General features: G+C 37.6%; 1 protein-coding gene across 2 annotated transcripts in view; it reads right to left on the reverse strand.

Moving 5' to 3' along the window:
- The window catches only part of LOC117238983 (rho GTPase-activating protein 7), a 349,400-nt gene that overhangs the window by 26,058 nt on the left and 307,236 nt on the right, over positions 1 to 16,106 (reverse strand). For both annotated transcript variants that reach the window (XM_033504242.1, XM_033504244.1), the window contains one exon: positions 7,637 to 7,797. In XM_033504242.1, coding sequence (XP_033360133.1) covers positions 7,637 to 7,797 — 161 coding nt within the window. The remainder of the gene's footprint in view (positions 1 to 7,636; positions 7,798 to 16,106) is intronic.

Here is a 16,106-nt window from a genome sequence, read left to right on the forward strand (position 1 = left end):
TATCGCTTTGTATGTATTGGAGAAGTATCGAATACCTAGCTAGCTTCATTACCTTCCATTAATGTCACCATTTACAAATCTTAACCTTTATATTAATTTAATTATGTAGATTTTCAATTATTAATCCAAACATATCTACACAATATGTAAATCTTCCTACTTTCACTTGCGATTCATCTTGTAGCCAAACGATCTTAATTAACTCTTCTATCTATGAATTTCATCTTCAACCTATTTATATACAAACATATCGTACGGACAAGTATTTTACATGACGTACACTATCAAATTGGACACTGCGATATGTATACGTTGTTTAACAAAAGAAAAGATAGAGAAACACGCACGATAAGCAAAATTAAACAAAATAAAAAATTGTTTAAAAACATTGTTAGAAGAAGTTAGTAAAAGTTCTGTGATCACAATTTCATTATAGTAAATTTCGAGTCAATAATAAAATTAATAGGAGATTCGGTGGAGATGGTTTGGAACAAGCGGGAAGTAATTACAACAAGTGTTATATAGTAGAAACAAGCGAAAACGTCAGTGCTCGACTGAACCTCGCCTTTCCGCACCTGTCGCGCAAGAAAAGGTCAACGGCGTCGCGTTCAGAAAACACCAAGAGCCCAGCATTGCTCTCTGAAATCCATCGAATTCCATCTGGCTGTGAAACGAGGTAAAGGAAAGCGCGGGGTTAAAGGTTCCCCAAGTGTGTGCGCGTCTCGGAGTCGACGATCTACTTCTGCGTTTCCAGGAGTTGAGCCCGGGCGAACCGTCAAATTACTTTCGCGGAACGAAACCCCGTAAAGTGGGACGCTATACGACGTCCACGAGTTCGATAACACAACCGTAAATCGAGCCTCAATCGTTTCCTGTTCGATCGGTAATTACCGCCAACCATCGATTCGCCCGACACGCGACGAATCGCCATTCTCTGGTTTCGATCAAAACGGACGATCTCGCTGGCCAACGTTTACAGGGATGAAACTCGAAGAAACGAAAGGCGCACTTTCTGACAGCGAAAGTCTCTGATTCGACTCCAGTATACTCGAACAAGCGCGTACACATGGCCTGGCATGCCTCGGAAAGTAGACGATTGTCTGATCAAATTTGAAAGGGGGTTTCTTTTCGTAATTTGTGAAAAAGGAGCAGGTTTCGCGTGGAAAAATGGGCTGACTCGATATCGTGACAGATTGGGACAAACTCGGAGTGATTGCAAGAAATTATAATTGCATCGAATATTGGTATTATTCGTGGATTTAGAATTTGTTTAGTTATTCAGATTCTTAGAATGAATTTTAGACTTGAATTTGGACAATAAATCTGCGATCTACTTTTATTTATACAGCATTTCTCCTGTGTTTTATAAATTTACATGACTAAGCATGAAATTGTGTTCTTATTATACTGTCCAAAATTAAATATTGTATGTACAAAGTTGTCATGTTTTGTGCTTATCTAACTGATCTTAATGTCTTCCATAATACAATGAGGAAAAGGTATAGTTCCATCTAAAAAATTCAAGATGATCCTACCTTCACTATGAAAGGAGAAAGTATATTTGAAATGTTTTTTATCGCTACTTTTCTCTGAACACAGATAAATCTTCAGGAATAATTTTGTTTTTCCTATCTAGACTGTCACCAGTGATTGAAAAATGGACACCCTTCACTTCCATCCAAATCCTGATTGACAAATATTTCAAGACCGAGCCCTCTTCCGCAACGTCATGACACAAATATTAATTTCCAGATCCTTTCTCTTTTTTCATCGACGATGATCGAAACGATTCCCAGAAGGAATCGAGGCGAAATAACTGGACATCGCCTCTAACTTTCTCTCCGGGTCGAATCCTGGCGATCGGTTGCGCGCCTATTAATTTTGACAATCGAAAAGTCGGAGTCTCGACCTTGCACTCGTGGCCAAGGAAAGCCCTACTAGGTGAAAGCAAGCAGATGAGGCGTGGACACGTGGAAACGATCATCCACCGGAATCGTACGCCTTGCGAAAGCAAAAGTTGAAGCCCGTGCTATCGACGTCGTTCTCGTGAAACGTCTCGCGAAACGAGCGTTCCTTACGAAATGGCTGATTAGACGATAGACTCGTGGCGTGTAACGTTGTCCGCGTTTCAATGAAACGACGCGACGCGACGCGACGCACATGTTGTGAACAGTCTGAGGAAGCTACCTGTGGCGTCATGGTCGAAAGTAAAACGTCGTGTACTTAGCTAGGCACGTGTCTTTCGATGAGCGAAGATAAGAATATCGTATGAGAGATTTTAGTAAACTTTGTTTATTACGTACAGTGATGAATCTCGCAAGTTTAGAAGAAATTTGTGAATGTATTTAAAAAATTAGAGTTTTTATTTATTATGTTTATTTTATTTTATTTGTGATCTAGCATAATTCGAGTTATTTATGCTTGTATTTGGAAAGCTGACAAATTTTGCGTAAAATTTCTAAAAAGGATACTTCAAAATTTGAAGGCAGTATCGTGAAGTTACTACATTTTTATATAAATTTCAAAATTAGAAAATTAAATATTTAAATAATAGCAAGCATAAGGAGGCATGGCTCCAGAATTTCATGTTATGCGAAACATGATAAATAATCAATCACATGATAATATGGAACAATAGCTGATGTAAATGGAGCAAATGAATAATAGCATAAAACGTGATTAAAAGCTTCTATCCCATCGTGGAACATAATTTATCGCGAAATTTTGCTTGCAAGTAATTTTTAAAGTCGCGTTTAATTAATGTTTCGTAATAAATATAACGTCAAGGTTGATTTTTGTCGATCCTGTAGCTAATAGCTGTTTGCGGATACCTTGAACATGTTCGTTCGTCCGTGAAAAGTTTGCTTTTCAATGAAAATTACGATCGACCGAATTTGCAGAGTAATCATGGCGAATGATAGTGGTGAATTCTCAGGGTCTAAAGTGGATCGATAGGCTACGTTCGAAAATCGGGTCAATGCAACGATAAAACGTGAATAGAATACTCGCCGTAATATCCAATTCCAATTTGAAACAAATATTTTGCGAAATAATATTGAAGCACTAAAAGCCAGCAACCAGTACGTAACTACTACTTACTTTATACTTAAATATAGCTAGTATAAACTGCATAAGATAACCTATCGGGCATAATAACATGAAATCTTCTTCTTAGAGTTTAATTTAGTTTCTAAGTATTAGTACATTTAGGTCATATAACTTATTTTTAAGGAATCTTATAACTTTTAATATACCTAACTAGTTATCAAGAATATCACTCGTCAATGTCTTTTTGTTAGCAATTTCTTCTTCACTCGTATACGATACAGCACAGGTTACCTTATCTTACGATCTTATATGTCACAAGAAGAAAGTCGAAATATACATAATTTATATCTGAAAATCTTAGAATTAAGAACTTTATTATAGATATAATCTGCCTTGAATGCATCTTAACCGTAATCTATGTCAGTGTTGTCGTCTTGTAAGAGTTATTGCTATAGGAAAAAAGCCTTTAGAATGAGAGCGAGAGATCCAATGTGAGTTCTCTCATTCCCCGTCTCATTGTACAAACGACGAAAATGATTTATGATAATACAAAAAGCTTACTTTATGCGCGAACAATATTTGAACATGTCTGATCCATACTATTATATAAATTAATATAATTTAATGTTATAAGATTTAAGCTCTTTCGTACAATAATTTAGTAATGAATCAAGTTCTAAATTTACATCGAATAACCCAAAAAACTGACACATAATTCGAAAATACACTTATGTAAGACTACATTTATTTTATTATCACGCTTATTACTCTTATGCAAGTCAAATTAATATTACTGGTTACTTGGTAAATTTCGCCAATTACATTAATTCAATTGTGCAAGAGGATCACAAGGCGACTATACTTATAAATAGTTACACATCTGATCTTCGACGTATGACTCAAATCAGAAGCAATTGTCAGCAAAAAATGGCAACGATATCGAATGATTTCGTATGCCACGACGGTTAATACCATAAATGTGCGAACATGCTTTCTCTCCATCTAGGGAGGCATGTTCGAAAAATATTCCCTGGTACAGGCGCTTTTTTTCTCTCTCTTTCTCTCTCTTTCGCGCTTTGTGGTTGCACGGTGTCTGTACTTGTCGGTCGCTTTATACGAGACCTCGCGACATTTTCTATTTATTAAATACAGAGCGCGCATAACGCAGTGTCCACTCGCTTCCGGTGAGAGCACCGACACTTGTTGCAGCTGCACGCGTGTCTACGCACGTGTGAGCTCGCGCTAATAGCGGGTAAAATGCGCGCCCGTGCACCGTTTATGGGCATGAAAGTCCTCGATCTCCGTGAACGCGACGATCTATCGATCCTTCGGGCGCGTACGCCGACAACCGTTGAAGCAAGCCCTATTATTTATCTAGCTGATTTTTCGTAACAATAGAATCGTGGTTGTTTTATTATTTTAGCAAATTGTTTGTTTCAGCATTAAGTAGTTGGAAATACTGCGTATCATTCGGCTGAAAAATTTTCTAATGCAGGAAGCATGAAATATTCAAATTAATTTGGAACCTAGCTCTACGTTTCAATTCCTCTTTACTATACTAAGCTTAAAAAAATCTCAAAAAGTTCTACGCTAGTTATCAACGTTCTTAGTATATTATATAACCGCTCACTAAATTAAAAGTTTGAAATGTTGTTTAATAAAGATAGAAAATCAGAAGAGAAGGTGAAATTTCATTCCAAAATATATGATGATCTAATATTGTTTTACTGTACGAATTGCAAATGTTAGCAGACAAAAAATTGCCTGGAGGAGTCGGAAGAAAAATCGCACGATATAAAAACAATTTATGAGATGAAATCTCGGATTGACGGTTTCCATTGATCTATCGATTCGCACCGTCATGTTACGGAGATAGAGATTACGCGTATCGATACGTACATAAGGTATTCTCGCGTATGTTTGAATGAAAATAAAAAAGACAGAGGAAGAAAAAAAAAGAACAGCAATCACGATTATTCGCAATGAATTCAATCGGACTCTGCGCTCCTTTCTTTTGTACGATTGTTACGAGGGGCGCGTGAATGGATCCGAGTAATTTCTCTCTTGAGATCGCACGAATTGATCCTCGTGATCTTAATCGACCGGCCCCGGCGTATAATTGATTTAAGCTCACAACGAAACGCTTTTAACTCTGATTTGCGAGGCGAATGCTCGTAGTGCGTCGTCTCATTGTATAATTTTGGAACACTTCCTGCTTGAACGACGGAGGCTGAACAATAAAATTTCTTTAAGATTGATCTTTACGAGTTCCGTGACACCACGCGGACGATTCCCGCCCTCGACTCGCGTCAGTTTTGAATTTAACGAGGCATGTACATTTCGCGCCATATAGTTTGATTAAACGACGGGAATAAAAAGGTGTTCCACGCGAGAAGTTAAAAACGTCAAACACTGCTGGCATTGGTCTCTCGATTCAATTTCCTCGATTATTCTTCCATTTCACTCTTCGCGATAATTGTACATATCACACGTGCGACTGCTTTTTATGAAAGTTTATGAACACGCTAGATTGGAGGTAATCGTGGTGTTAAACGAAATTGTTTTAGCAATGGTGATAAAATTGGTGAGAGTTATTTGGGGAAAACGCAAAGAATGATTACGAAATCGAGCGATTTGAATCCTCCCGTTGGGCATTAACTTTTATTTAGCAATGAATATTATTTTTGATAACACTATCAGTTACTGATAAGCACCTCGGTTTTTTCTTAATCTTAATGTCTTTTCACTATCCTAACGAACCGGAAATCAATTACGAAAAATAAGATTTTACGAAACGATCCTAATGGAAAATTCGAATGCCACTCTCGTACGACCACCATAAGGACGTCGTTCCACCATGCCTGGCAGCACTTTCCACGATAATTAACTCTGGTCTTATCCTGATCACGTGACGATCGTTAGTTGTTATTCCATTCGTATGTTCGTCCTCAGCAAATCGTAAGAATAGCACGAGACGGCCAAGAGCCTCGCATAACAATGACCATACACGATGGAAACGTGTCATAACTCGTTGAATTCCGATAGCTCGAGCCTGCAATTAGTCGACGGAGAAAGAGATTCGAGATAACGAAGTGTATTTCGATGTCGTCGCCACTTGGCGAAACACGGACGATGGAATGACGAAATGACATTTGTGACCCTGGAATTTTACTCGAAGCAAATTGGAAAATGTCGAAGATAGAATTAGTCGACACCGTTACTGCACTATCTTGAAGATTTATTCTATTTTGTGTAGGATTTAATCGACGTGAATGGAAAGTTGGTTCAAATACGATCGACGGTAAATGTATTAATTAAGGCTTAGAGTGTTGTTCGTATGGCTGGATACCGCTAGAAAATTAAATTTGTTTTTGTTAATGATTTTCAAGGGGACAGAATAAATCCTAAATCTTATTGAGCTCTACTAAAACGTTTCCTAACCTTCTAAGAATGAAAGCACGAAAATGATTTCTAAATTTCACTCAAGCGTACTATAATTTTCCACTTTATTTTAAAATAATTTTCTAATAAAATTAGTAGATACATAGAGTGCCTCGAAATTTTCGTAATTCGTAATTTCATGAGCAAGTTCATCGAATTTTAAGTCACGTTTCAGAAATGATTCTTTCTTCGGTTCCTTTATATTTCATTTCACAGAATATGAATTTTAATATATATGAGGTGTATAATGAGGATCGCATGTCTACAAGATTCAACAGAAGATACAGCGTGGAAACTAAGGTACCTGAGTTCCTGTGGAGATCCTAAGATCCATCATCAAAAAGATAACAAAAAAAAAAAATTCTATTGTGATGTGAACGTATCCTACTCACAAAATTCTACCTACTAAAAATTCAACAACCAGTTACTTCGACTAATATGCAAAGTAATGATTCGAAAAGTAACTCTTGCTTAAACGAATTTACTCTAGGTAATCTCAGATCAACGTCAAATATTGGACATTCCTGTGGCTCTTGTGGCTCTTGACATATCAAGAGATTACTCAGGTGACGTGCAATGTACGCCTTAGATGACGAATCCTTTCGGAAGCCGAGCGACAAAGCGACTTTCCCAAAAATTTGAGGAACGAATCAGCGTTCAAACAGATAATCTGGTCGCACTACGGAAGTTGAAGAAGGGACGTGATCCTTGAAAGGACCGCACCCGAGAAACCGTGGGATTCTAAGAAGCATTTAGGTGGAGGAACCCTTGTCGCGGCAAGCCCCGACTCCATCCTGATATTCCTGATCTAGACTGGTATTTTCGTTTATGGAGATCCTCTCCTTTCGGATAGCTAAAAGCTCAAAAGGGTCTACTTGAAAATGAGCAATGAGTTTCTTTCAAAAAGTATTCAGAAACCAGGAACGGCACGATAGAAAGAATACAATGCAAATGATATATCAGAAAATACAATCAAACTGACTTTTGCTTGTAACTTTCCTTTTAATTTATTCGAGACCCTTAAAGAGAGTTGTGTGTTTTATTTATTTTATATCACAACGTTTTGAGAAAGGTTTAATTCCTTCAGTTAAGGGATATACAAAAAATATTGTCCTTTTAAAATTATAAATTATTAAAGACTACTTACGCTTTTGCTGTGACTAGTGCTGTGCGTGTGATGCGTGTCGATTTTCATATTGGCACACCGATTAAGTGCGTGCAATCGTCGAAATAGACTTTGTAGGGAATCAGCCTCGAGGAAGGGATGGTCCTTGGCTACGCCAGAAACGTCTATTGGGAACTGGTAATCTGGAACAAACAGGAAACAAGCGTTTCATTTATCTGCAGCACTTAACCAGTCGGCATCAAGATTTTAAAAATTTACTTATTAAAAATGGAACTCTTCTTTTACCAACTGCAAAGTTACACATTTCCTTCTGTTATTTTCTCTTTTAGAAAGAGAAGAAAACACTTGAGTTTTAAATGAAAAAGAAAATGTTATAGTGTCAAAACATATCTTCAGAATATTATTAAAAAATGAAACTTATCCTGAACCCTAACAATAATGTATACTTTAATTAATTTGAAAATGGTAAAATATACAATATCAAAATTCTAAAAAGAAAAAAGAATATTGTATCGAAATCGAGCAAGAAATGTTTTCAAAACGTCATTAAAGAACTAAATGTTCTTCGAGCCCTTTAACAAAATAACACACTTCACCAAAACCCGTTTATCAACTAACAATCCTGTACCGATCATTCTTCGTGTACGAAGTCTAATTGAAATAATGGTTAGTAAAATCAATTAAAACAGGGCGCGTGCGTTCCTACCGTTCTTCGTTTCTAATTGAATTTAAACGAGCGCTACCGCGCCCGGAAAAATAGAGGAGCAGGGATGCCAAGGCACCGACAATGGCTGTGGCCAGGATTTTATGGGCCCATCGAGTTTACGAGGAGATTAATGCCTGCGGGCTAAGTGGACACTGACCAAGCCCATTCAAGATCTTCGTTTGTGCAAGTTCATGCATTTACGTGCTTGAAAGTCGATCGTCCTCTTCCCGTATCAACGACACCACCATGATACATGAATTTCGATTATTTGATTAATGAACTCCATGTAAATTCTATACCGCAGGGGACACGTCTGTCCAACTTCCTACTCGATTTAGAACCTAATTTGCTTCTAATGACGCGATTGTATCGTTCGATGATGTTATTGTTACAAAAACTTAAAATTGCAAAATGGGTGTGTTTTCTTATTAAGGTATAGAGCGTCTTAAAAAGGTGCTTTGAAAAAAATACATATTCGAATTACTGCGATTATTAAGTATTACAAATATCGCTTTATCTATATTTCTTTATTTTCAAAAATCTTTTCAATATTACTACTAATATCTTTAATATTATTTACGTTGTTTTGCATATATGAAAGACTAATTTGTTTGCAAAGAGTTAATAACAGCCTTTGGTATAATTTTTATAATTCCCCTATATTCTACAAAAAAAAAAGATGAATTTTTCTATTTCAAAACGATATTCAATTGCAGAGGAAATTTACAGTCCACAAAGAGGTATGTTTCCAAAAATAAAAAAACTAATTCTTCAAAGAAAACCTAGTGATCGCTATACAACTACGGGTTTTCAGTTAGCGCGTAAACGAAACAATCGCGATGTCTGATGTGGGTAAGGATTCGAGGAAACGTAAGATATATGGGTACCCGCAAAGGTGGAGAGGATCGCCATAAAGAATCGCAGACTGGCAGAAACGAGGGGAAAAAAGGACACAAAGAGGACTTTCGTGGAATTCTTTTTTCGCGGAGTTGACTCGCGAAACATCAATACGTTTCGCCAGACCGTTATTTTATCCCTTATCGGCTTTCACTTGAAAATTTCATGCAGTTTCGCAGATGACATTATTCTTGGCCGTTTTCGTCGCGGTCATCCGTCTCTGTCTCCTTTTGTTCACAAAACACCCCGTTGCAAAACACCATGAATACGTGATCGTGGATGCCCCGTTGAAACCTCGGATGGCCTCCATCGCGGCTTGCGCAATGTCGACCCAGATCTCTTGAACCAGATCTCAGATCTATGATCTCAGAACGAGGGACCACGGATTGATCGAGACGATCTATTAACGTCCGCGGTAACGTTCATTCGATCGTAACAAACCGTTTTTTCTTTCGTTTTTTTCTCTGTGCGTATTTTTCTACGAAATAAGAAGAATTACCTTTCGTCGAAGGAAATTTTTTCTTGAGGCACGAACAGTTCGAAGTTACGAAACCGAAACTGTCGATACGGAGAAGAGACGTGCCGGTACGCTATGAGATTTCATACGAGTGAAAAATGACTGATCCAGGTAGTAGAAAGACTTAAATGAATTTGCTACTTCTGACTGGGAACACAGTGTGAAGGATTCTAAGAAATATGAAAAATGGACGGTATGTCGGATTCGGAATCTTGTTGGTAAATTAAACGCGAGAGATTTCGAGAAATAACAAGGAGAAATCTGAGAAACTTTTTCTTCTACCATCTACTGTTTATCATTTTCGTGTTGTATTTTGTACTTTCCAATTCTAACTATTTACTTTCTCATAAGTTCGGTATCTATTCAGTCAGACTACATTTGCATAAAAATAGAAAATGTTTAAAAGTATTATTATCGAATTATTTATATCGTTAATTTTAAGAGATCACGCGTATAAGGAAGGAAGGTTCGCAAGATACGTCGTTATTTAAACGAACACCTGGATCTGTAATTATGTTTGGGTCGGCAATCAAAACATTAACTTCATTATTTGAAATTTAATAGAGCCCACTCTATCGTGTTTTACTATTCTGTCCTGTTCGCTTCATTTTATTACAATTATGACGTTGCATGGCGTAACGGGACTTTCTCTATAAAAGTCCGATGCTTCTAATAATAACGGACGCGCTTCGTGTACAGCGATTCCCTTTCGTGATTTAACGTTCCCCGCGATAATCAGGAAATTAAACTACGCCACGTGACGTAAACGAATTTACATATGCCCTGGAACCACTTTCGATGAACTCATTAATATGAAAACCCTTCTCGAGTTTAGTATCCACTTTCTCTGTGATAAATGATTCAACAGTTGGAACACCCTCTCAAACAGGAAAATATGATACGAAAGTGTTTTAATAAAAGGTATTACATAGCAATATTTCGTGTTAGTTATTTTTCGAGATAAGTAACTATTTTGAACAGTATTAGATTTTGCAGAGAATTGTCACAGTTTTTTTATGGTTTTGTTGCACATTATAATGCGTTTTATTCCACGGTATAAGTGTTTTCTATGTCTAGTTGGTTACTACAGTTTTCTTGTTTCGTATTACCTATTTATTAAATTACGCAAAAAGATGATGATCTATAGATGAGATTTGATGGATGAAGCAAAACCACCTATCCTAAATGTCCAAGTTTCTTTCGTGCGATAAATGCAATTCACGTAGTTTTACATGCAAAGCAGAACGGATCTTTACTACATTTAATATCTTCTACATTCAACTAACTCAAATAATGTACATCATCTCAAATCTAAATAAGTGAATCCATTCATAAATGACATTAGAGATAAAAAATAAAAATAAATAATCAGAAATTCAATCTACCTTCTCTAAATCTCGAATTCAGCACACTTTAAAAAGAACGTCCATTGCTTAAATCTCGATGCTAAACAAAATTTCTAAAACACTCACATCGTTATAACCCTAAAAAACCAACTCTCAAGAGAGAAAGAGGAGAAAAAAAGACTTTCAGTAGCCACTTTCTAATGAATAAATCAATCGATCTGGCCGTTAATAATTTACAACGATTCAAGTTCCTAACGATTCGCGTACGAAAGAAAACGAGGCTGGCGCGGCTCGTGCAGTTTCGCGGCGATTTTATATTTAATGAACACGTCGGCTCATTATCTGTGTTTCACGTGTGTCTACTTTTTCATCTGGCAGAGGTCTACGCTCTCGTAGTACATCGATACACAGACGATATTCCATTAAACCGGGACAAACGAGGCGCATCGCGGCGTCGTGATTATAACAAAATCGCGTTGCCCGATAACTCTTGCTCCACGATCGATAGATTAACGTTAACGATTGGCCGATTACGCTCTCGCTTCCTGGATGTACTAATTGCCGAGCGTTCCGCGAGGAAATCTTCGTTGCCAGCTGCGCCATCCATCTCTGCTTCGCCTAACGTATTAATTAGCATCCGTGGGGACTGGATTTCACTCACTCGCCATCGTTATTAGCGTAATCAATAAATATTAACGGGACGAAGAGGATAATTGGAGTTAACAATTTTAGATAATCACCACGAGTTTAAATAAACGTGTATCTCTGCCTCGTTTTCTCTCGATCGCGAAGACCATTGTCTTTTGGTTGAAAGGATTCTGCGAGGAAGAGAATATCAACGTAGATGAAATCAAGTTGATAAGGTGTATCGAAGTGCATTCTTGTTCTTGCTCGAAATTGGAGGGATCCGAACGAAGAGAATTTACGATTTAAGTTAGTGGTCTCGGTACTTTACATGGAATTTTAGTTGAATATTAATATTTTTCTTCAATAAGGCGCAGAACGTTCGTTCATAGATGCAAAATATGCGCTGACAACGCAGGGCTATTTTATGGAACATCGATAGGTATAAAGAGTTTTGTTAGTTTCGCGAAGTTTATGTTTTGTGTATGAATTATATCGTAAATAGTTTCAAGTAATGGTAATGTTCTTGAGATATTTCAACTCCATCGAACTCATGCGAATCCCCTGTGTATATAAAACGAAGTAAGTGCGTTTCGTAATGGCGATTATAGGGAATGAAGTAAGCATCCTATTGACCGTGAGTTTGATTTCACTGATTGGATCGCAAATGCAAGTGAATGTAATGCTCGCATCAACGTGAACATTGCCGTAAAAATTCTTTTTTTTTTCTTTCCAAGCGTAAAACATTCTCTCGAGTCAAATTAAAGGCATCTGAACATAAAACGGCGATTTGCCAGGTGTGACAAACGTATCGCGTGTCTGCAAAGCCGATACCTCGAAAGCACGCATCATCGTGATTTCCTGTTACTTTACGCAACGAAATGCTTCTCGTGATAATCATCGTACGAGCATCGATCACTTCGTAATGCGAATTTTTTTAGTTGATCGCGTCACTATATTATAAACGTGGTATTCCTGGAACGAGGCCCGCTTCTCTAAAAGGAAAAGAAATCGACTAGCTTCGATTTCGTCGAGAATTCTATTCGCCCAACCACCACCAGATCCCTCAACTGGAATCAATGAATACGATATACGGAGCGACCATAAACGTGAATATGACGTCAATGCTGTCCACGCGTATTTTTCTCTTCGTTTGATCGTATCGTGAATCATTGATCGGTCGGTAAATCGACGCTATTGAAAGATCGTAACGTTAGTAACTTAATTAACTATCGATCCTCTTAGCGTACACGTGCGACCAGAGAAGTGGGTCAACGAGATTGCACCGTGGGGATGATCAATATAAATCTTCTGTAACTGAAGTTGGATTTATCACGGGAACTGCGCAGCCTCTATACCGTCATGTCATTCCGTGCGTGTCCCCCGATCTCTAGATCTCGTGATCTCTTGATCCTTGTACCCGACCATTTACCGGTGCGCAACCGGCCAAGTGATCTATGGAGAAGTCCATAGGATGCACGGAAACGCGTCGTTTTCGAAAAGTTTCTGTTAATCTGTTTCTTTCTATTAAGCTAAACGTTTCTTATTAAACTTTTAGGCAAGAAATTACGATCTAAATCTTGTAAGACAATTAAATACTATAAATAATATAATAACACTAAATAATATAAGTTCTACAATTTAAAATTTTGTAAATATCATAGAAATACACAAATAAAATTCGACGTAGTGAATTTTTGTATAGAATCCGTACAATTTTTATTCGATCGCATTCATTCTTTTCGTATTAGTAACGTCGATTAGCTTTTTAGTGTTCGAAACAGGTTCGCGAGGAATTTGAAATAACTGTGACGTGCTTGGAAGAATAAGAAGTTGGCGTTTGTGCACGGTTTGATAGATTACAGTTTGCAAATATATTCGAGAGCACGTACGATTATGCTAAATATAATGGTAGAGTACTTCAGACTCTAGGAAGAATAAAAAGTAGTACAGCTAAAGATAGAAATGTGGTCGATAAAAACTGTCTGTTAGACACGCAATACTTGTTCTCTATTTCTGTATGCTAACCTTCTGCACGGAAAAGAAATTCTGTTACAGAGTGATGAAAGTTTAGCATTCCATATATTACATTCAGAGGTATTACACAGAGATATTACATAGCTTAAAACAAACAAAAAAGTAACTTCATACGCGTGTTAAATAATACCGAAAAAAAATTGTAAGTGGTATTGAACATGTGATCAAACAGAAAGTATCGAAATCGAAGCTCTTTAATAAACAGAATCTGATACATCCCCATCTTTGAAATCTTGTAACTTGATTCTTTCACAAACCACCATTTCGTGGTGTCTGTTTGCTCTGGCTTGTATGCAACATCCAAAATATTGTATCACATATATATTACATACTATGAATTCCATTGAAACCAAAACTGGTGTAAATACGATCTCACTTATCTATCGTTTCGTAACTTGATTCCTACGCAGGAAATTCATTCAGGGTAGCGTTTTAATGAATGAATTCTTAGATAAGATAAAACTAAAATAAAATACAGAAAAATTACAAAATTAATAAAGATATTGGAACTTTTAGTTACAAATTAATGGTTAATAAAGCATTTGTTTGAAAAAGTTGAAAGTTATGTAAATTGTACCAATTAATACACCAAAATATGACAATATTTTTCTTGAGATTAGCGCTTTTTCTACTTAAACTTCTTACATGTTTCGATACCCTACAACTTTTGATTAACATCAAGTTACAAGTTATAGAGAGTTCGGCAACAGATCACTGGACTCAATATGACTTCTTTTTTCACGCGTAGCTTTTAACCGCACGAAGTACAAGCCCAGTTAGTTCACCAACAGCACTTTTCTACTCTGTTCTATCTCAAATGGAATTCCTCGTCCATCTACCGCATCTAACATTATCAAAGCCGCAGCTGCTTCACCAATATTTTGCTCGGAAAACGAAAAGCACAGGAACATCGATGTAACCATCCTAACCTATCGAATCTCTATGTATATCCGCCGTTTGTATCGGTATCGTATTTATATCACGGCTTGTGCCGGCCGACTGGAGTTCAACTGGGTCAATTAGCTACTATTCATAGTGCGCTCCGATCGTGAGAGGCCGGTTGAGTTACGATCCGACCGGTATACGTGCGCTAATACGCGGCCGAAGGAACGAACGTGGCGGCGGGTCGTCTCCCTCTTGAAACGCGTTTGTTTTGCCGCGTTGCACACATAGCACTGTGGAACCGGTGCAACAAGAACCGTGGCCGAAGAGAAAGAGAAGAGAGCCAGCACGTCAAAGAGAAGCGTGGATCGGATTTTCTCACGCGATCTCCCCAACACGATCCTCCCAAGAGCGCGTCGATCGGTTTCGCTCGCCGATTTGACCGAGCCGCAGGCTCGCCTCTCTCGTGGAATTATCATGTTTCGAACGGATATCGCGATGCCGTGAGCCGTGGCTTCCAGTTGCATCGAGCGAAATGGTTCCCCTGTTTCGACGCCTCCGGTTTGATGTTTCAGGCAAACGCCGGTAGCTACACGCTCTGTCGTTAACCTTAGAACCGTCCGCCGTTTGAACCGTAACGCCAACTTGTACGCCAGCCCTGATTTACGAGCGGCTCACTTGTTTTTAGCCGACGATTGTGAGTGCTTGGAAATCGCGGATATTTTTGTGGAGGCACGTGTTATTTGAATCTTTCGTCATTTTGGTGAGGTGAAGGGGAATTTTTGGATTATTTGAAGGGTTATTTGGTTCAAGAGCCATATTCTTTAGTTCCATAAATTGAAATGTAGAGAAAAGGTTTGATGTTACGAACACCAAATTTACCTTTGAATTTGCTATTATTTATGTCATTATGTTACAACAAATGAGAAGCGAGTCATTTGCCTCTTGGAATTTGCCTCTTTATTGCAGTGGCAATCTATGAATTGTATTTTTGTGGTTTTCTTCATATACATTATCCGGAATTCGGAGTATTTCATCTCTAGAATTAGTTTTTTTCAGAATATATTTCAGAATATTCTGACTTTTCCTCAATAATTTCCTTGAAATCACATGTATTTTCGTAACCTCAAAAGATATATCGAAGTTTTTATAATAATAAATACACCATGTTATGAAAAACAGCAAGGGACTGATTTATACCACTATGATTCTCAATCTCTACCCCTTAATAGAAAAACAACTTTTTAACAAACTATTATGGCAGGAGGAATAATTCCAAAGTTAATAAACAGCAAAGATATTAGATCTTAGATCAAAACCCTCGTGTCAAATGTTGGTTCGAACCACGCTCCTGAGGTACCGTAACTTATTACTTATAAACCCTGAAACGTTCATAATCAAACGAATCTTTACGCGGAAATCAATTTGTTGGTTGGAGTTTTCTTTAATTGCTACCCGAGTATTCTGAATTCCACTGGTCTC

The sequence above is a fragment of the Bombus vosnesenskii genome, unplaced genomic scaffold (assembly GCF_011952255.1).
Source record: "Bombus vosnesenskii isolate JDL3184/JDL3185 unplaced genomic scaffold, Bvos_JDL3184-5_v1.1 scf7180000013788, whole genome shotgun sequence".
In the NCBI taxonomy this organism is placed as follows: domain Eukaryota; kingdom Metazoa; phylum Arthropoda; class Insecta; order Hymenoptera; family Apidae; genus Bombus; species Bombus vosnesenskii.